General features: G+C 45.8%; 1 protein-coding gene across 1 annotated transcript in view; it reads right to left on the minus strand.

The window, feature by feature from the left end:
* LOC115090398 (inter-alpha-trypsin inhibitor heavy chain H3-like) overlaps nucleotides 1-22683 on the minus strand; it is a 204031-nt gene that overhangs the window by 52191 nt on the left and 129157 nt on the right. The window contains exon 10 of the mRNA XM_029599438.1: nucleotides 3489-3614. Coding sequence (XP_029455298.1) covers nucleotides 3489-3614 — 126 coding nt within the window. The remainder of the gene's footprint in view (nucleotides 1-3488; nucleotides 3615-22683) is intronic.

Consider the following 22683-nt stretch of genomic DNA (forward strand, 5'->3'; position numbering starts at 1 on the left):
TCCACTAATTTTTCCAGCACTGAAGTCAGGCTCACCAGTCTGTAGTTTCCCAGATCGTCCCAGAGCCTTTTTTAAATATTGGGGTTAATTTGGCCACCCTCCAGTCTTCAGGTACAATGGATGATTTTAATGATCGGTTACAAATTTTAACTAATCGATCTGAAATTTCATTTTTTAGTTCCTTCAGAGCCCTGTGGTACATACCATCTGGTCCAGGTAATTTGCTACTCTTTAGTTTGTCAATCTGGCCTACTACATCTTCCAGGTTCACCTGACTCATCACCCTTAAAATTCATCTCCGGAACTGGTATCTCCCAACATCCTCATTAGTAAACACAGAAATAAAGAATTCATTTAGTCTTTCTGCAATGGCCTTATCTTCTCTAAGAGCCCCTTTAATTCATTGATCATCTAACTGTCCAACTGACTACCTCGCAGGTTTCTTACTTCAGATATATTTTTTAAAAGTTTTTATTATGAGTTTTTGTCTCTAGAGCCAACTTCATTTAAAATTATCTTAGCCTGCCTTATCAATGTTTTATACTTGACAATGCTTATGCTTTTTCCTATTTTCTTCAGATGGATTCTTCCAATTTTGAAGGATTTTTTTTTGCTAAAATAGCCTCTTTCACCTTATCTTTTAATCATGCTGGTAATAGTTTTGCCTTCCTTCCACCTTTCTTAATGCATGGAATACATCTGGAATGCGCTTCTAAGATTGTATTTTTAAACAATGTCACTCCTGTTGTACACTTTTAACCTTTGCAGCTGCACCTTTCAGTTTTTTCCTAACTATTTTCCTCATTTTATCAAGTTTCCTTTTTGAAAATTTAGTGTTAGAGCTGTAGATTTACTTATTGTTCCCCTTCCAGTCATTAGTTTAAATTTGATCATGTTATGATCACTTTTGTCAAGTGGCCCCACCACCGTTACCTCTCTCACCAAATTCTGTATTCCACTAAGAATTAAATCTAAAATAGCTCCCTCTCTCGCTGGTTCCTGAATCAAATGCTCCATGAAGCAGTCATTTATTCCATCCAGGAATTTTATGTCTCTAACATGTCCTGATGTTACATTTTCCCAGTCAATATTGGGGTAATTGAAATCTCACACTATTACTGCACTGCCAAATTGGTTAGCTTCCCAGATGTCTCTTAGCATTCCACCATCTGTCTGATCATTTTGGCCAGGTGGTTAGTAGTATACTCCTATCACTATAATCTTACTTAACACACATGGAATTTCTACCCATATACGTTCTACTGAGCATTTAGTGTTGGGATACCCTAACTCTCCTGTTCATTAGTATCCTTCAAAGATACATTCCTCCAAACCATGTACTGCTGAGTGACTGTCGGCTTTCCCCTTTGTTCTAGTTTAAAAGCTGTTCTATCTCCTTTTTAAAAGTTACCACCAGCAGCCTGGTTCCACTCTGGTTAAGGTGGAGCCCGTCCTTCCCCAAAAGGTTGTCTAGTTCCTTACAAAACTGAATCCCTCTTCCCTGCACCATCGTCTCATCCATGCATTGAGACTCAAGAGTTTTGCCTGCATCTGGGGACCTGCATGTGGAAGAGGAAGCATTTCAGAGAATGCCATCCAGGAGGTTGTGGATTTCAGCTTTCTACATCAAATCCTAAATTTTGCTTCCAGAACCTCCCTCCCACATTTTCCTATGTCGTTGGTGCTCATATGTATCATGACAGCCAGCTCCTCTCCAGCACTGTCTATAATCATATCTAGGTGACATGTGAGGTCTGCCACCTTTGCACCAGGTAGGCAAGTTATCAGGCGGTCCTCAAATTCACCAGCTGCTCAGCTATCCTCATTTCTAATAAATGAATCACCAAATATGATGGTCAACCTAACCCTTCCATCCTGGGCCATAGTTCTGGGAGAATTGTCCTCAGTGTGAGAGGACCATGTATCATCTGTAGAGCAGGTCCTTGCTACAGGATCACTTCCTGCTACATCAGGGTGATGCTCTCCAACCAGGAGGCCTTTGATCCAAGGCAGCACCAGGGCTGCAAGACTTGATTTGGGACTTGGCTACTATGTCTCTGAAGGTCTCAACAATGTACCTATCTGTCTGCCTCAGGTTTGCCACTCTAGCCTACAGAGATCAGACTCATTCTCTGAGAGCCAGGAGCTCTTTGCACCAGATGCACATATACAATCTCTCACCAGTGGGTAAAAGAAAATCATACATGTAACACTCAGTGCAAAAGACTGGAAACCCCCCCCCCCCCTTGCTGCTGGACTGATGCCTTCATCTTAATTTTGTTGAGTTCCTAGTTAAGTTTAGATTGCTAAGGGAGTTGGAATTAGAGAACTTTAAATTTATAGGTGTATTCACTAATTAATCTGCTAGTGACCTACAAGGGGATGATTAAACTCTCAATAGGGGATAGTGCAATAGTATGATTTAGATAAGAGCCTGATTGAGTTTTAATAAGAAAGTGTGTCTTACCTAAAAATCAAGGGTTGAGCTAGGGGTGGGTTGAGCTAGGGGAGGGAAAGAGACACTAAAATTAACTCCCATTGGCTTGCTTATTATCTCAGATACACAAAAACTCCAAAGAATATATTCCACTATTTCACCTTTCTCCAAACTTTTTTAAGTCCTAAGATTTCCCAAAGCTATTCTTACCAATCCTCTTCAACCACCATTAAGTTGATCTTCACTCAAAGGATTGAGAGGTTTGAGATTCATATGCCATTACCAGTCCTCTTCTCCTCTTCTACTGCAAAGGATGCAGGGTCTCTGGAAGCTGGAGCTGTGGAGTTCGAAGCCTGGAACACTCGCTGTGACCTCTGGAGTCCTCTCCCGTGGGATGCTGGGAACAGATGAGCCCCAGCATCCCCCAGGAGAGTGAAACAATTGAATGGCTAAATGCTGCCCTACATATCCACACCCCACAGTGAAATTTAAGATCTTCTGGAAAGGCGTTATCCATCCCATCACCAAAATTAGCGCATTTAAATACAGTCCGAGACAGAGCTCTTTCTCTAGCAGGTCCAAAAATATGGAACACATTGCCATTAGATGTAAGGCTGGAGTCCCATGCACAGACATTCAAGAAAAAAACTTAAGACATGGCTATTTGAGCAAGCATTCGAGCAGGCTTCAGCTTAGACAGACTCAGCCCCTGGATTCTTATTTCATATCTCTTATCTGATTTTATTTCATCATATTTTATTTTACTTTTATTCCATTCATGTTTAATGAGTTTTTACCTATTTTACTGTACTTTTATTTGCCTTTTTTATTAATATTTTACAGTTAGTTAAGTTAATTTTATAAAGATGCATAATAATTTAATGATTTATGTACCTTTATAAATGTATTCTAATTTGATTATGTCATGTTTTATTGTATAGATGTAAACCGATATGATGTCCCCATGAATATCAGTATACAAAAATGAATAAATAAAATAAATATATTTTCATTGACATATTAAAGCTTTGTCACCTATCACAGCACTTACCTGAATTAGCATCACCATCAGTCAGCAGGATGATCATAGAACTGCTTCTTTCAGGTATCATATGTTTCTCCTGAGCTTCATTCAGCATTTCAACAGCCATCAGCAGAGGGTCATTTATGTTTGTCCCTGTAACAAAAAAAACCCCTCCATTTCTGATTTGGAAACAAAAAAGTTTAATATTGTTTGGAACCATTGAAAAAACCTGAACTACCTATTTTACTGGATGAATACTTGTACCCCTGTTGTGTTCAATCAAAAATGTTGATGAAAACAAAATAAGCTAAAAAAAAAAATCCTCATTGAACTCAACATGAATGGCATAATGTCCAAAGCAGTGTTAACAATGCCAAGATCTTTATTCCAGCAGTATGTTGCTACCAGAGAAAGAAATTGTAATTATAAATTCCCAAGCTCCTTTGGTAGATTTCTCCAGCTTGGCTGTGCAACATCCTTGCCAGTCAGTGCACAGGACAATGATAACATACCTAGCATGGTCAATGTACTGCCAGTGAGAAGGGGTGTGACTCAGTATCCAGGTGAGGAAAGCATGCATTCATGATGTCTGGACCATAGCATTTCAGCATGGTTAGACAGGAACATCCTTACTGACTCACTGTTGTGTCCGTCGCTGTCCAACGTCTCTGCTCCGCCCACCTTACCTCGTTGGCGACTCCCTTTGGGGTTGATGGAAGGCTAGCTGCTGTGGCGTCTCCAGGCCATCCTCCTCCGGCGTTCCCGGACCGGCTCGACGCTGCAAGCCGCCATGTTGACCAGATGCCTAAGGGCGCACACGCGCGGCCCGACTGATGTACCAGTGTTGGTGCGAACCTCAGGGGCATCCTCTTGAGATGACATCACCAGCTCCAGATATTTAAGGTCTCAGTTTTCGCTAACAAGACGAGTTAGCAAGGGGTTCGCTTCCTCCTGGTCGCTGCGGATGGGATTCGCTCTCCACGACCCTGGCTACTCTGCCTCCTCGGACTTCACTAGAGGTACTCGCTCCTCAGGGACCTTGCTCTCTCTTTTTCTTTGCAGGTCGCAGTCCGGAACCGGTACTCGCTCCTCGAGGGCCCACGTCCCGGACTTGCTCCTGAATACCACTTCTGCTAAGAAGTCTTTGTTGCTTAACATCAGTGTGTCTGTATCTATCTCTCAGAGCATTCCTTGGAACCAGGTACTCGCTCCTCGAGGGCCTAATGCATACCAACTCCTGGGCTGCCTTAAGAGACTATTGTGTGAGTGTTACCATCAAGGACTTGTTCCAGAACTCTGCATATACTGCCTACTCACTGTCTTAGTTTCTCTACAGCTCAGCCACCTTGGGATCGCTGTTCCAATACCTGAGGGACTACCGCCTACCCGGGTGCTTCCAGCTCACTACTGCCACCTCTGGTGGTTTACCATATTGTCTAATAAAAGAACTAGTGTGTGTCTGTCTCCTACACTAAGCCTGACCAGTGGTCCCTCTATTTTAAATAACTACAGATTGCTAATACCAGCTTTAACAACAGAGCTTTCTGACAGATTGCTACTTCTCAGCTTTCTCTGCAGAGCTTTGACAACAGATGCTAACTCCGCATAGCAGATTCACATCAGATTGCTAACTCCGCACGGAGATTTCTAACACTCACTGAGCTCCCAGATAAGTCTATGTTATAAATCTGCTGCTCGGAGTTAGCAATCTGTTATCGAGCTCCTCCTGGAGAGGGAGGAGTTAACAATCTGTTATCAATCCCTGCTGCTAGGAGTAGCAATCTGTAGAAACTGCTCCCCAGGGGCGGAGTTAGAATCTGTAATAAATCATCCCGCCAAGGGGAGGAGTTGGCAATCTGTTATAAGTCTGCCAGGGAGTTAGCAATCTGTTATGGATCACCCTGTCAAGGGGAAGAGCTAACAATTGTAATACTCCGTAGGCGGAGTTAATGATCTTGGTGGGTTGGTTTCCCACAGAGTGGCAGTTATATAATACCACTCTAGTAGTGTAAGGAATGAACACTTAAGGTAAATTGGTGAATCCCTGGGCTGATGGCAGATGACAGCGCCCCCAGGAGGATATCCTGAGAAGGACCACCGGCTAGGCTGGAGTATGGAGACAAACATGGATAGTTATTTATTAGGCAGGAAGTAGAACCACCAGAGGTGGCAGCAGTGAGCTGATATGCCCGTCAGGGCTGAAGTCCCTCAGATACTGGAATTGCGGTCTCTGGGTTGCTGAGCTGTAGAGAGAGACTATAGGTAGTGAGTAGACAGGGTATGCTGGATACATAACCAGTAGTAGATGATACACTCACAATTGTAGATATCTGTAATGGATTCTAAGCAACAGAGAGTCTTCAGTATATTCAGGAACAAAGCCGTAGGTGAGTACTGGTTCCTATATGCAGTCTGGAATGAGAACTCACAATATATGTGTATGAGATGACTTCTGGAATACAAGAGAGTCTTTGGAGGGTTTTAGGAACATAGGCCCTCGTGGAGCAAGTACCGGTTCCTATCTGCAGCCTATAATAGTAATTCACAAGATATAGGTATATGATAGCTTCTGATATAGAAGAGAGTTGAGAAGGGATTTAGGAACATTGGCCCTCGTGGAGCGAGTACCGATTCCTATCTGTAATAGAACTCACAGCATTCACATCTGCGATCGCTTCCAGGTAGTAAGGAGTCTTCTTAGCATTCAGGGACGTAGGCCCTCGAGGAGCGAGTACTGGATCCCATCTTAGCTATCTGAAATCAAGAAGAGAGAGCGGGGCCCCCGAGGAGTGGGTACCCCTAGGTAAGTTGGTGGAGGCAGAGCAGCGGAGAAAGAATTCCCCTTGCTAACTCGATTCATAGTTGCAAAGACCTTTTAAGGTGGAAGCGGATGACATCACCACGGGGGGACGCCCCCAAGGTTCACGCCCTTGCTGGTACAAACTCTGGAGCGCGCGCATGCGCGCGAGCCCTTACATCATCAGGAACATGGCAGATCCGCAGCATCAGGCCAGCCCGGGGATTCCAGGGGGAAGCAGCGAGGAGAAGCCGCGGCAGCATCTGTCCGTCAGACCCGAAGGGAATCGCCACCAAGGCGGAGAGGGTGGAGCGAGGGCGAGAACAGGCATGAACGCAACAGTGTAATTGAAGTACCGATGAATGGCATGGCACAAGGAGATAGAGCAGCTTTTAAACTAGATCATTGGTTTAAAGCCAACAGTCATTATGCCAGTATCTTCAAAGGATACTGGCATAATGGGGAAGTTAGAATATCCAATAGAGATAAGACAGAAGTAGCCCAGAACCATTTAAATAAAGAACATGGCGAAATAAAAACTCCAAACCACCCATTTCAACTACTAGGCAGGCTGTGAATACAATTAGAAATCATACTGTGAATTGGCTGTATGTGAATGCCAGAAGTCTAAAAATTAGGATTGGAGAGTTAGAATGCATGGACTGAACAAAGATGCAGATATAATTGGTATCTCAGAGACTTGGTGGAAGAAGGATAACTGAGATACCAGAGTACAAATTATATCGAAACAATAGGCCAAACTGGTGGAGGGATGGTGCTATATGTTAAGGACGGCATAGAATAAACAGGGTAAAAGTCCTGTAGGAAACAAAATACAATGTGGAATCTCTATGGATAAAAATTTCCTGTGGATTAGGGAAAAGTAAAGCTGTGGCCAGGATGAAAAGGCAGACAGTGAAGCACAGGCTAAGAAGAAGTAGATACTTAATTGAAAACTTAAGCTTCCAGTCACATTTAGTGCACTATGTGACTGGAAGCACTGAGCTTACCATGAGCTACAACAGCTGAGGATTAAGACAACTGATGTATCCATATGAAGCAGGATGAAACATGGGACCGTGTCAGGCCATATAAATTTGGAAAGTATATATTTTTAGACAAATTTTATTTGTATAAAAAAAATGATGAAAAACAATGTGAAAAAACAGAGAGTCACGTGATGAGCAGCTAAAGAGCAGATGCAGATACACCTAGCTTTGCCAGCCCAGGCCTAAATACATATAAAATATCCTTTTTATGTCAGGATCTTACTCATGCTCATTGTCGGCATTGTCTACAAAATCCCTCCCAGCATTGTGGACTGACCACTAAAGTAAATCGCAGCATGCCACTATGAAAACCAGAGTGGACAAAGTGTGCCTGCCTGAAGACTCTAAGTTTGGAGGAAGAGCGACCTTTATCAGGGACGCACTTAAGATTCTACCAAGCAGCTGCAGAGAATGTTTGCATAAGAACATAAGAACATGCCATACTGGTTCAGACCAAGGGTCCATCAAGCCCAGCATCCTGTTTCCAACAGTGGCCAATCCAGGCCATAAGAACCTGGCAGTACCCAAAAACTAAGTCTATTCCATGTTACCATTGCTAGTAATAGCAGTGGCTATTTTCTAAGTCAACTCAATTAATAGCAGGTAATAGATTTCTCCTTCAAGAACTTATCCAATCCTTTTTTAAACACAGCTATACTAACTGCACTAACCACATCCTCTGGCAACAAATTCCAGAGTTTAATTGTGCGTTGAGTGAAAAAGAACTTTCTCCGATTAGATTTAAATGTGCCACACGCTAACTTCATGGAGTGCCCCATAGTCTTTCTATTATCCGAAAGAGTAAAAAACCGATTCACATCCACCCGTTCTAGACCTCTCATGATTTTAAACATCTCTATCATATCCCCCCTTAGCCGTCTCTTCTCCAAGCTGAAAAGTCCTAACCTCTTTAGTCTTTCCTCATAGGAGAGCTGTTCCATTTCCCTTATTTTGGTAGCTCTTCTCTGTACCTTCTCCATCGCAATTATATCTTTTTTGAGATTTGGCGACCAGAATTGTACACAGTATTCAAGGTGTGGTCTCACCATGGAGCGATACAGAGGCATTATAACATTTTCCGTTTTATTCACCATTCCCTTTCTAATAATTCCCAACATTCTGTTTGCTTTTTTGACTGCCGCAGCACACTGAACCGACGATTTCAATGTGTTTTCCACTATGATGCCTAGATCTCTTTCTTGGGTTGTAGCACCTATTATGGAACCTAACATTGTGTAATTATAGCATGGGTTATTTTTCCCTATATGCATCACCTTGCACTTATCCACATTAAATTTCATCTGCCATTTTGATGCCCAATTTTCCAGTCTCACAAGGTCTTCCTGCAATTTTATATGAGAAGCTATCTTGGGATATGAACAACAAGTTAGGGATTGTGTTTAAAAAGTTGCCAAATTGGTCTCCGTACAAGAAAATGTGACTGAAATCTCTGATACGTTGGTCCGTGTAAAGAAACTTCAGCTTTCAATTACAAAACTTGATGCTCTGGAGAGGAGAGTCTGGGACACCTCAGAGAAGTTAGACAACATGGAAATCCATGGGAGATAGAAGAATGTGAGGATCATGAGTTTCCTGGAGGCTGCAGGGGGCCATAATACAGTGGGCTTCTTTTCAAGATGGCTGCCGGAAGTGCCCGGCTTGGAGGCTAAAGCAGACCTAGTTAAGAACAAGCAGGCTCACTCTGCTCTTGCCTCACTTCCAGCCTCCGGCACCCACCTGAGATCAGTGATTATTAAGTTTCATAACTTCTGACAAGACGTGGGTATGGAGTTAGCTAGAGCCAATAAAGAAATATTTTACAACAAGCAACAGATTTTTTTCTTTCTGATCTTTTCCCAATTTCTTACAAAAAAAAAGAAAAACAGATGAGGTTTTAAGATGTTAAGAAGGCCATGCGTGGACAGGGCCTGCCCTCTGCACTCCTTTACCCTGATACACTCAAGATAACGGCTAAAAACAAGGCAGTCCTTTTTGATTCTGTGGATGCGATGCAGAAATTCCTGGCTGGGCTGAAAACCTCCTGTGCAGTGATTGAGTTATGGTGTCGCCTATGTACCGGTATAGCCATCGACTCTGATATTAGCCTGGATGAGTTGGAGAACAGGAGAGCTGTTGACTGAGGATTCCTGGCTCTAAAACATTATCTCAAGATGTTTTTTTGTTTTATTTGCTTTATTTATTTAAGGTTTTTTTATACCGGCATTCATGAAATCGTTCACATCATGTCGGTTTACAAAGAACAGGGGTGCGAAGAATACAACCAAGAACATAAATAAATGTGATGAAGAGAAGCAGTTACAATTAACAGGGGCTAATGAACTGGGGTTGATAGCAGGTCAAGCTGCCCCTGTTAAAGGGCAGCTTGACCTGCTATCGGTGCCTCAGCTACAGGTCCCCGTCTGACGCGTTTCCCTGCTGATTGCCTGTTACCTTGTTTGGACTGTGCCTGGACTCTTCTTGCTCTCCGCCTACCTCTAGATTTGGGCCATTCCTTGGATTCTTCTTGCTTGCCACCTGCCTTGATTCAGATTGTACCTTAGATTCTTCTATGTTTGCCACCTGCCCTGGATTTGGGGCATGCCTTGGACTCTTCTCTGCTTGCCGGCTACCGACCTACTTCAGACTTCGCCTTTCAGGCCTCGTACCAAGCCCCTGGTCCTCAAAAGGGTGCCCGTCTGCTGACAGCATATATCTTGGGGCATCTCCATTGGCCCCTCCATCTTGTCGCAGCCCAAGGGTCCACGTAAGTAATACTGGATTTAGCCTCTGTGGAGACTGAGTCTGTGGAAAAAGCCATGGCAAACAGGTATGTTTTTAAGGCTTGCTTGAAGTCTTTTGAGTCCTTTAGGTAGCGTAGGTGCACTGGAAGTCCCAGAACATGGGACCAGCCATCAACAGGGCTCTTTTGCATGTGACTGATAACCTTGCTACTCAGGGAAAAGGAACTACCAGGAGACTCTAGAACACGGACTGAAGTGCTCTGGAGGGAATGTAAAGTCTGAGGGTAGTACCAATCTATGAGGAAGTGACATTATTTAAGAGGTCATGGATTGTGGAGGCTAATTTATATTTAATGTGTAATTGAACAAGGAGCCAATGAAGGGACTGTAGCACAGGCGTTGTGTTCTCGAATATTGGTTCCCAAAGAAAAGTATGTGCTGACATTCTGGACTATCTGTAAAGGTCTGAAGGTGGTTGGAGAGATTTCAATGTATAATGAGTTGCAGTAATCTAGGGAGGAAAGTATGAGTGCTTGCAAGACAATGTGGAAATTGTGAGGATCAAGGAGTGATTTGAGATGATGGAGAAGCTTGAGTGTTACTTACGTTGGCTCTTGGACTGCGACAGGGTAGAAGGCCGCATGAGGGGCTCCCCAGGCTCTCTGCCGTAATAGGCGGTTACTTCAACGAAGGCTGGATCTACACATGGGACCTGACAGTTGTCCTCTGAGTGGGTCAATGGCCAGCAAGAGGTGTTCAGAGTAAAATCCAATCCGGGGGCAGGCAGCAGGCAAGAGGAGTCTGAGGCACAGTCCGAGTCAGGGCAGGCAACAGCAGAAAACTCTTCAGACAGGGGACCTGTAGCTGAGGCCCTGAAGGCAAGTCAAGCTTCCCTTTAAATAGGGGCAGCTTGATGTCGTCAATCACCTGCGCTGCCGATGTTTCCCGCCACGGGCCCTTTAAGAAATAAGCTGCTGCATGCGCGCACCTGGGGGGACTCATGACAGCAGGTCTCTGCCGTGGAATGGCGGAGTTCGGTGGTTGGGCGTGACACAGAAATCTGAGTGGTAACAATACCCCCTCCTTTAGGACCCCCCCCCACGAGGTCTGGGTTTCCTAGGGTAGGTAGCATGGAAAGTCTTTAGAAGGTTCTTGTCTAGGCTGTTCAAAGCGGGTTCCCACAAATTCTCCTCAGGGCCAAAACCCTTCCAAGAAAGTAGGTATTCCCATTTGCAATTTCTCCAGCAAACATCCAGGACTTTTTATTTGGTAGATTTGATCCTCAGATGCAATGGTAGTGGGTGCAGGCTATGTAAGAACCAGTGGTTTAAGGAGTGATACATGAAAGATGTTATGTATGTCCATAGAGCTGGGTAGCCGTAGCTGGTAGGTGACAGCGCCAATTTGCCGGAGGACAGGAAACAGCCCTACATATCGAGGTGCCAACCTCATGGAAGGTAAGCGGAGTCAAAGATGTCGGGTACTTAGCCATACCTTGTCTCCAGGCTTAAATTGGGGAGCAGGTCTGCGATGTAGATCTGCAGAAGCCTTGGCCTTTCAAGCCGCACGTTTTAGCATCTCCTCCGTGCAAATCCATAACTCACCCAACTCTTGTGCAGTGGATTCAGCTGCAGGCGAGGGTACAGATAGAGGTAGGGGCAATGGAAGTAATGGCTGTTTCCCAAAGATGATCTGGAAAGGAGAGGTCCCGGTAGCATGACTAAAGTGAGAATTATGCAAGAACTTTACCCATGGTAAAAGGGTAGACCAGTCATTCTAGCGTTGGTTGTCATAGGTTCTTAGAAAGGTCTTTAATGTTCTATTAGTTCTCTCTGCCTGACCATTGGCCTGTGGGTGATGTAAGCAGTCATATGATCTGGGTAATGTCGAATTTGTGACACAGAGCGTGCCAGTACTTGGCGGTGAATTGCGTGCCTCTATCAGAAATATGTTTAGGGAGTCCATGTAGACAAAATAGATGTGCAACGAACAATCAAGCCAATTCTGGAGCTGAGGGTAGATCTGGAAGAGGAGTGAAGTGAGCCATTTTAGAGAACCTGTCGATAACAACCCAAATTACTGTATTGCCTTCGGATAGGGGAAGATCTGTGATAACGTCCATGGATATATGCGTCCAGGGCTCCTTAGGAGGAGATGTGGGTTGTAATAATCCCCAGGATTCCACATAGACCGTCATACCAGTCTGCATTTGAGGCCACCAGTAGAAATGCCGAAGGAGCTTCAGAGTTCGCCCTTGTACAGGATGTCCAGCGATCCTCGAATTGTGGGCACATTTTAAGACCTTAGGTCGGAGACAATGAGACACCACTGTCTTACCAGGAGGAATAGTTACTAAAGATGCTAAGAGGATGCAGGCAGGATCAATTATGTGTCGAGGAGGTTCTGTCAGTTCTTCGGGCTCCAAAGATCAGAATAATGCATCTGCCCAGAGGTTTTTGAAGCAGGGTGGTATCGGATCTCAAAATGGAAACGAGAAAAGAAGAAGGCCCATCGGGCCTGGCGAGCATTTAGACGCTGTGCCTGGTGCAGGTACTCTAAATTCTTATGGTACGTGTAGATGGTAATCAGGTGTTGTGCACCCTCTAGCCACTGATGCCATTTTCGAGTGCTAGTTTTATGGCCAAACATTTGTCTCCAGTGCTATAATTACATTCAGAAAGTGATAATCTCCGAGAAAAAAATGAACAAGGGTGTAGAGTTCTGGTGCTAGAATGCTGACTGAGCACCGTGCTCACCCCATAATCAGAGGCGTCTACCTCCAAGATAAAGGGGTGGGAGGGATCCGGATGGCAGACGTATGATTCTTGGAAGGCCTTTTTTATGTCCTGGAATGCCTTGACCGCTTCAGGAGGGCAATACTTCGTATTAGCTCCTTTACAAGTGAGAGCAGTGAGAGGAGCAGTGATCAGAGAGAAGTTGGGAATGAAGTTCCTGTAATAACTGGTGAATCCCAGAAATCTCTGCAAGGCGCGTAGACCTGAGAGTTGTGGCCAAACCAGAATACTTCGGATCTTCTTGGGGTCCATGTTAAACCCCTGGCTAGAAACTATGTATCCAAGAAAAGGAAGACTCTCCTGTTCAAAACTGCATTTCTCCAGTTTGGCGAACAGTCTATTTTCCTGGAGTCGCTGAAGAACCAATCGAACATGATGACGATGAGAGAGGAGATCTTGGAGAAGACCAAGATGTCGTCCAAATAAATTATGACACAATGATATAACAGATCTCGGAAGAAGTCATTCATGAGATTTTGGAATACTGCAGGGATGTTGCATAGCCCAAAGGGCATCACCAAATACTCATAAAGTCCACTGCAAGTGTTAAAAGCTGTCTTCCATTCATCTCCTTTTCATATTTGTATTAGATTGTAAGCTCCACGGAGATCCAGCTTGGTAAAAATTTGAACACCTTGGAGTCAGTCGAATAGCTCCGTGATGAGGGTTAGAGCATAATGGTCTCTTTTAGTTATGGCACTTAGTCCACGATAATCTATGCAGGACCTAAGAGAACTGTCTTTCTTGGAGACAAAAAAGAACCCCGCTCCTGCAGGGGAGGAAGAGGGTCTGATAAATCCTCGATCCAAGTTCTCCTTGTTATACAAGTTCATGGCCTCCATCTCAGTAGCTGACAAAGGGTACACCCAGCTGCGAGATGGTGTAGTACCTGGTAGCAAGTTGATGGCACAATCATATGGTCAATGAGGAGGGAGTTCCTCTGCTTTGGCCTTGAAAAATACATCAGCGTAGTCTACAAAAGGTGGAGGAAGCCCTGAGAGGCCATAGTCACTATGTAGGTAGACAAAGGTTTCACCTTGTCCGAGCATACGTCCTGGCACCACGGCCCTCATTTGACTAGCTCCAAGGTCTCCCAGTCAAACTGTGGAGAATAATGTCTTAGCCAGGGCAATCCTAGGACCACTGGATGAATGGCTTTCTTGATCCCGAGAAAAGGGAGATCCTCCGATGCACAGCTCCACTCCGAAGTCGGATAGGAAATGTGGTGGAAGTTATTCTGCCCAGTAGCGGTTCTCCATGTATAGAGGAAATGATTAAGGGACTGTTCTGGGAAACCACCGGTATTCCCAAGAGGTGGACTACTGCCTCAGTGATAAAATTTCCCCCAGAGCCAGAGTCAATGAGAGCTTGCATGGAGTGAGCTTGCCCCTCCAATTCCAATGTAATGGGCAAGATGAGTTGGGGAGTGGGAGTTGTGAGACCCAGGAACAACTCCCTGACATCTCCTAGGTCCTCTCATTTCCTGGTTTCTGTGGGCATTGTGCTAGGATGTGGCCATCTCCACCAAAATAAAAGCACAACCCTAGGTTCCGCCGTTGGAGTTTCTCCTCCGTTGAGAGTTGTATTCTGCCTAATTGCATGGGTTCCTCAACTCCGGCAGTGCTTGAAGGACCGAGAGGTGCTGCTCGAGGTTCAATTCAAGGATGAGAAAAAGTCAGGGTGAGAAGTACCGGTCAGCAAGCTCTCAATTCCCGAGACCATTGTTGAAGATGACAGTCGATCCATCCAGCAAGATTGATAAGTTCCTCCAGGGAGTCAGGTAAATCGTGAGCCACCAATTCATCTTTTATCCTGGAAGACAATCCTTCCAAGAAGATACAATGCTCACCAGTTAAGTTCAGTAGCCAAAGTTCTGAATTCTATGGCGTAATCCATAAGTGAGCGAGCTCCCTGGCGGAGATGAAGCAGATCAGAACCTGCAATGGTGAGTCATCCTGGATCGTCAAAGACCTGCTTAAAAGTCTTTACAAATTCCTGCAGGTTTTGAAGGAGGAAGGGATCTGCACACTCCCATAGAGGGGAGGTCCAAGCCAGGTCTTTCCCCTCAAGGAGGGATAAGATGAAGGTGGTCTTTAAGGAGTCTGTAGAAAAATCTCCTGGCTGAAAATCGAAGTGCATAAAGCACTAATCGAGAAATCCTCGACACAGCACAGGATCTCCAGTATACTGTGTCGGTACTGACAAGCAGAAGGAGGGTGCAGAAGCAGCCATATTGGATGTCTCAGGAGGAGGAGTAGGTGCCCGAGTAGCGGTGGCATCAAGTCGAGCGCTGAGGCGATCCAAGGAATTGGTCAGGAATTCTAAGCAGTATTACTGCTGTTGGATTCTCTGTGCTAATCCTGGTATTGCTTGAAGTCTGGATAGGTCCACGGGTCCATGGCCTCAGCTATCTGTTACTTACGTGGAATCTTGGACTGCGACAGGGTGGAACGCCCCATGAAGGGGTCCCCAGGCTCTCTGCTGTAGCAGGCGGACAAAGGCTGGGTCTAGGCACAGGGCCTGACAGTTGTCCTCTGCGTGGGTCAATGGCTAGCAAGGGGTGTCCAGAGTATAATACATCCGGGGGCAGGCAGAAGGCAAGATGTTGCGTCTGGTCTCAGACGGCTTCACCCCGTATGCCTCACTTTGTTCTCGGCTCCTCCCGCTTACATTGGGAAAATGGCTACCACCGCGTCTGCTTGCCGCCCTCTCCGGTGTCCCCGGAATGGCTATGGTGTTACCTCCCGCCATGTTCCTCCCAAGGGCCTACTAGGGTGCGCGCGCGCGTGCTAACCACATCTTTATTCTGATTTTGGCACGAACCTTGGGGGCACCCCCCTCGAGTGACATCACAACATACAGGTATTTAGGCTGCCCCTAGTTGCTATCTAATCGAGTTAGCAAAGGTCAGATTAGACTGGATTTCGGACTGGATTCGTCCGGTCTGCACTGCTCTGCCGCTTCCATGCACCCGCTGAAAGCTTTCTCTCTGCCCTTCGGGGTAACTACTAACCTGGGTACCCGCTCCTCGGGGGCCCATTCCTCTTCTTACAGGTGCCTCACTGGGATCAGGTACTCGCTCCTCGAGGGCCTGCTCTCCCTGCCCCGATGCCTGGAACCATCTACTTCTGCCTGGTGGGAACCTTCTACATACAGCTACCACCTAGTGAGTAATATAACCTCAGACTATCTCATCTACAGCTTTGCCGTGCTGGGAACCCTATACTGGATTATCCCTATATCTACTTGGTGAGAAGGGTCCCTCTGCCGAGGGTCCCTGGACTGCTACTTCAGAACCTGCTCACTACTGTCACCTCTGGTGGCTTACATCTGCTGTATAATAAAGACAATTCAGTGTTTGTGCGTCCTGAATCTAGCCCAGTACTGTGGTTCCCCATTGGGCTCCTCCCCGTGGGCGTGGTCATTTCCCACAGTACGCAGGAATCCACTCAAACACCTCAAAATCATAACAGATTGCTAACTCCATGGATTCAGCTCAGCTCACCGGAATGCAGGCCATTCCAGGCCTGGCCCAGTGAATCTCTGAACAACAGAACACGCTATGCACCCTGTACCTGCGAGTAAGACCATTGTACCCAAGAACAAAAGGAAAAAGCTATTAGCATGGTCCCACTACTCTAAACTGGTTGGACACCCTGGTCAATGCAGAACCCTAGCAAATTTACAGAGGTACTCTTGGTGGCCCACCATGAAGGAAGACACCTTCTCTTACGTGGCTTCATGTACCAACTGCACTAGACAGAAACTGCCGCCCGGACGTCCTTGGGGCCTGCTCCAACCGCTGCCAGTGCCAGACGAACCCTGGACTCACATTGCTACAGACTTTGTGGTAGACTTACCGCTTTCAGGAAGAAACACCACCATCTCGTTTCTGAAAGATGGCTCACTTGGCTCTCCCGGCTTGCCATCAGCTATAGAACTTGCAAGACTTACATCTTTCACCTTCACGGCATCCCGAAGCTCATTGTCTCTGACAGAGGAACTCAATTCACAGCCAAGTTCTGGAAGGCATTGTGCAAGAAGTTTGATATCTCTCTCGACTTCACTTCTGCATACATCCTCAGTCAAACGGGCAAACAGAGAGAATGAATAGGACCCTCAAACATGTCATTCGCACCTATGTTGGCTCACGTCAAAATGATTGGGCTGAACTGTTGCCTTGGGCTGAATTCGCCATCAACTCTCATCCAGCAACATCCACTGGATCAACACCATTTGAAGTGGTCTATGGATGACTACCAGCTCCAACTTTACCACTTCCACTTTCATTGTCGTCCCCGGTAGCTCAATCTACTGCCATAAATATTCAAAAACTTTGGACTAAAACTCAAGAGATGCTTCTCAAAGCAGGACAAAGAGCAAAGAAAAGCTATGATATTTATCACGTCAAGGCTCCAGAATTTCAGCCTGGTGACAAAGTCTGGCCGTCAACTAAACACTTAAGACTCAAGCTAACTTCAGCTCGTTTTGCTCCTCGCTTCGTCGGTCCCTTCCCCATTCTCCGACGACTTGGTAATCTCACCTACAGTCTAAAACTACCACCAGTATTGAAGATTCATAATGCATTCCATGTCTCACTATTGAAACCATTAATTCTCAGTGAGTTTTCAACTAAGACACCTGAACCTACACCTATTGATGCAGAAGAAGACATCAAGGTACACACTATCCTTGATGCCAGGAAAAGAGATAGAGTATGGGAAAACCTCCTGTCATGGAAGGGTTATGGACCGGAAAATAACTCTTGGGAACCTCACGCAAATATCATGGATAAAGAGATGCTTCAACAATTCCACAGAATGCATCTTCAGAAACCAAGACCAGGTAGGAAGCCTGGAAGGTGCCCTTTGAAGAGGGGTACTGTTGCGTCCGTCAGTCTCAGATGGCTTCGCCCTGTATGCCTCACTTTGTTCTCGACTTCTCCCGCTTACCTTGGGAAAATTGATACCGCCACGTCTGCTTGCCGCCCTCTCCGGCGTCCCCGGAACAGCTATGGCGTTGCCTCCTGCATGTTCCTCTCAAGGACCTACTAGGGTGCGCGCGCACTACCCACATCTTTATTCTGACTTTGGTGTGAACCTCGGGGGCATCCCCCTCGAGTGACATCACAACATCCAGGTATTAAGGCTGCCCTTACTTGCTGGCTAATTGAGTTAACAAAGATTGGATTAGACTGGATTTCGGACTGGATTCATCCAGTCTGCGCTGTTCTGCCGCTTCCATGCACCCACTGCAAGCTTTCTCTCTGCCCTTCGAGGTAACTAATAACCTGGGTACCCGCTCCTCGGGGGCCCATTCCTCTTCTTACAGGTGCCTCACTGGGATCAGGTACTCGCTCCTCGAGGGCCTGCTCTCCCTGCCCCAGTGCCTGGAACCATCTACTTCTGACTGGTGGGAACCTACTACATACAGCTACCACCTAGTGAGTAATATAACTCTCAGTCTATCTCATCTACAGCTTTGCCGTGCTGGGAACCCTACACTGGAATATCCCTATATCTATTTGGTGAGAAGGGTCCCTCTGGTGAGGGTCCCTGGACTGCTACTTCAGAACCTGCTCACTACTGCCACCTCTGGCGGCTTACATCTGCTGTATAATAAAGACAATTCAGTGTTTGTGCGTCCTGAGTCTAGCCCAGTACTGTGGTTCCCCACTGGGCTCCTCCCCGTCGGCGTGGTCATCTCCCAAAGTACTCAGGAATCCACTCAAACACATCAAAACCATAACACAAGAGGAGTTCGAGGCACAGTACGAGTCAGGGCAGGCAGCAAGCAAGAATGATCCAGGCACAGTCTGACGAGTTAACAGGCAACAGTAGGAAAATGCTTCAGACAGGGGACCTGTAGCTGAGACCCCTTTAAATAGGTTTCCTGCCCTTTAAATAGGTTTAAATAGGTTTCCTGCCACAGCCCTTTAAGAAATGGGCTGCTGCGCACGCACCTAGGGGAACCTGCGGCAGCATGTCTCTACAGCGGAATTGCAGCATTCAGTGGTCGGGCGTGACACAGCGCTCCATGAGTGGTAACACTGAGTTTAAAAAGGATAAGTGAACTACAGATTTTATGTGTTTGTGCAAGGAGAGGGTGGATTCTAGCAATATCCCTAGATTGCACACAGTGGGCCGGATTTTAAAAGGGTTACGCACATAAGTTATGCACATAACTCTTTTAAAAACCCCCCTGCGAGTGCCGAGCCTATTTTCCATAGGCACGGCGGCGCGCACAAGCCCCGGGACGTGTGTAAGTCCCGGGGCTTTGCTAGGGGGGCGTGTCAGGGTGTGTCACGGCCAACACGACATTCGGGGCATTCCGGGGGCGTGTCAGGGGCATGGTGCCAGCCCGGGGGCATTTCGGGGGCATAGCCAAGGCTTCCGAAACGGGTCCCGGGTCCTGCTTCTGGCAGGTGTAACTTTTAAAACACAGGTGGGGGGGTTTAGATAGGACCTGGGGGGTGGGTTAGGTAGGGGAAGGGAGGGCAAGGTGTGAGAGGGTGGAAGGAAAGTTCCCTCAGAGGCCGCTCCGATTTTGGAGCGGCCTCGGAGGGTACGGGCAGCGCACACAGCAGGGCTCGGCGCATGCAAGGTGCACAAATGTGCACCCCCTTGTGCGCGCCGACCCCGGATTTTATAAGATACGCGTGGCTCCGCGCGTATCTTATAAAATCCTGCGTACTTTTGTTTGCGTCTGGTGAGCAAACAAAAGTACGTGAGGGGCGTAGATTTATAAAAGCTACCCCAGTTTGTATAATTGGTATAGCATGACCATCAAATTGAAAATCTTTGGGCAAGTCATGTGGTATGGATTTCCCTAGAGTGATGATTTCAATTTTTGACAGAATCAAGGATAATCTATTATGACTGGGCCAGGCTGTAATGGATGACAGTCAGAGAGAGACGAAATGGGAGGTAGTTGACCAGGATGAAGTCAGGAGAAATAAAAATTGGATGTTGTCTGCATATAACCTATGTGATAGGAGGGAGAGAAGAGTAGGAAAGAATGGGAAATCTCAGGGTGGTCTAACGTCACTGGGTATAGTTCAGCCAAGAGGGAGGTTTTCAGCAATGTTTGTAATGCCCACAACTTGCAAACTCTGAGAAGAAAGTGGAACAGACTTTATCTGAACTGTGGAGTGTGCAGTAATAATAGCAGAACCAGCACAGAGATTAAGAGATCCCAGATCAAATCAATGTTTGCCAGTGTACTAGTATACACAGAAATATTCAGGCCGATACAGTACAGTGTGCTTGGCCGAGCGCACCATTTAGTATGCTCTAAACCCCTACTAGTATAAGGGGTAATAGACGCCCGTCGAAAATATGCGGCCAACCCCCCCGAAAACTAATAGCTGCTCATCACATGCAAATGCATGTTGATGAGGCTATTAGTTTGTCGCCTGGGATACTGAAAGTAAAATGTGCGGTCAAGCTGAGCAATCTGGAAAAGTATACAGAAAAGCAGAAAATACTGCTTTTCTGTACATCCTCCTAGCAATAATATTTATTTATTTAAACATTTTTCTATACTGTCGTTAAGTTAAATACCATCACAACGGTTTACAAAAGGGCACGATAAAGAGAAATATGGGTGGTATAGATTACAAATTACTAGAGATGTGAATCGTGTGATCGATCGTCTTAACGATCGATTTCGGCTGCGAGGGGGAGGGAATCGGATCGTTGCCTTTTGGGTTTTTTAAAAATCGTGAAAATCGTGAAAATCGAAAACCGGCACACTAAAACATCCCTAAAACCCACCCCGACCCTTTAAAATAAATCCCCCACCCCCAAAATGCCTTAAATTACCTGGGGTCCAGTGGGGAGGAGGGCGGGAAAACCGGCACACTAAAACAACCCTAAAACCCACCCCGACCCTTTAAAATAAATCCCCCACCCTCCCGAACCCCCCCAAAATGCCTTAAATTACCTGGGTCCAGAGGAAGGGTCCCGGTGTGATCTTTTACTCTCAGACCTCCGGTGCTTGTAGAAATGCCGCCGGCGCTACCTTTGCCTTGTCATATGACAGGTCAAAGGTAGCGCCGGCGCCATTTTGTTTTTTGTCCCCCGAGGTCAGGAGCGTAGGAGATCGCTCCCGGACCCCCGCTGGACTTTTGGCCAGCTTGGGGGGCCTCCTGACCCCCACAAGACTTGCCAAAAGTCCAGCGGGGGTCCGGAACGACCTCCTGCAGTCGAATCGTGTTGTCTACGGCCGGTGCCATTTTGTGCAAAATGGCGGCGCAAAATGGCGCCGGCCATAGACAACACAATTCGACTGCAGGAGGTCGTTCCGGACCCCGCTGGACTTTTGGCAAGTCTTGTGGGGGTCAGGAGGCCCCCCCAAGCTGGCCAAAAGTCCCTGGGGGTCCAGCGGGGGTCCGGGAACGACTTCCTGCATGCAAATCGTTTTTCCGTACGGAAAAACCAAAGGTAGCGCCGGCGCCATTTCTACAAGCACCGGAGGTCCGAGAGTGGAAGATCACAGCGGGACCCTTCCTCTGGACCCCAGGTAATTTAAGGCATTTTGGGAGGGTTTGGGAGGGTGGGGGATTTATTTTAAAGGGTCGGGGTGGGTTTTAGGGTTTTTTTAGTGTGCCGGTTTTTTCGCCCTCCCCCTTCCCCCGATTTACGATTTTTTGACGATAAATTGAGGGAATTGTTATTGTATCGCAGCTCTAACGATTTTTGACGATTTAAAATATATCAGACGATATTTTAAATCGTCAAAAAACGATTCACATCCCTACAAATTACTCATGTGCCATCATAGTACGGTAACAATTTAAAATAATAAACTAGGTGTGTAAATTAAACCTGATTGTTAGGAACAAATTAGGCAGTTTGATTTTAACATTAATATGTTTATGTAGGTTACTAAAAACTTCTAGCTTGGTGCATCCTTATCGCTCAACTATTTTTCTCCTTTTCTTTATCTTTATAAAATGCTTGTTTAAAAAGCACTGCCAAGTCAAAAGAATCAAAAATTAAAAAAAAAAAAAAAATCTGCTCGCCAGTCAGCAGGTTAGAAAAATGGCCACTCAATTTTACCGGTGTTCGTTTTCCTAACCCGGGGCTGTCAGCGGGTTTGGAAACTGATGCCGGTAAAATCGACGCTCGATTGTCAGAACCTGCTGACAGCCACCTCTACACTAATAAGGAGGCACTAGGGACGCGTTATTGTCCCTAGCGCCTCCTTATTAGAACCATCCCTCATTTAAATAAAGAATCGCACGCCCAAGAGAGTGGCTGGGCATGCATTGTGACAGTGGGCGCTCAACACGGAGCGCCTGCTCTCCTGTGATTCTTACAGAATTGGCTTGATTGTGTATGTTGAGGACATCCAGAGGAAAAGCTTCTAGTACTTTAAGAGTTAAGAGAAGAAAAAATAAAAACATTGAAACAAGACATAACAGTGCAGAGAAGTAAAACAATCAAGACGTGTCAGGCTGAATTCTGCAATGGACAAGAAAATCACTCAGATATGAGTTAATCTAATATCTGGCAGTATATTTTATGAAGGCCAAACTAGTTTCTAAATAAACAAAAGTCCAGATATCATTTCCTATCCATTTTTGAAGTGCATCATTAATCATATTAAAATCAAAGACAACTTAACAGAAAACAGAAAAGAGCTGTTACTGATTCAGACTAACATAAGCTAATATATTTGGAAAAAAAAAACCAACAGCATAATACACCAATTTAAATAAATCTCAACATGAAATAAGCAAAACCAAAAATCCCAGAATGCCAGGGCATCAGATATGTTGGCATATTAGAAGCCAAAAACCTAAAGAATTTAAAAAAGTTTACAGTATATATATAT

The sequence above is a fragment of the Rhinatrema bivittatum genome, chromosome 4 (genome assembly GCF_901001135.1).
Source record: "Rhinatrema bivittatum chromosome 4, aRhiBiv1.1, whole genome shotgun sequence".
NCBI lineage: Eukaryota > Metazoa > Chordata > Amphibia > Gymnophiona > Rhinatrematidae > Rhinatrema > Rhinatrema bivittatum.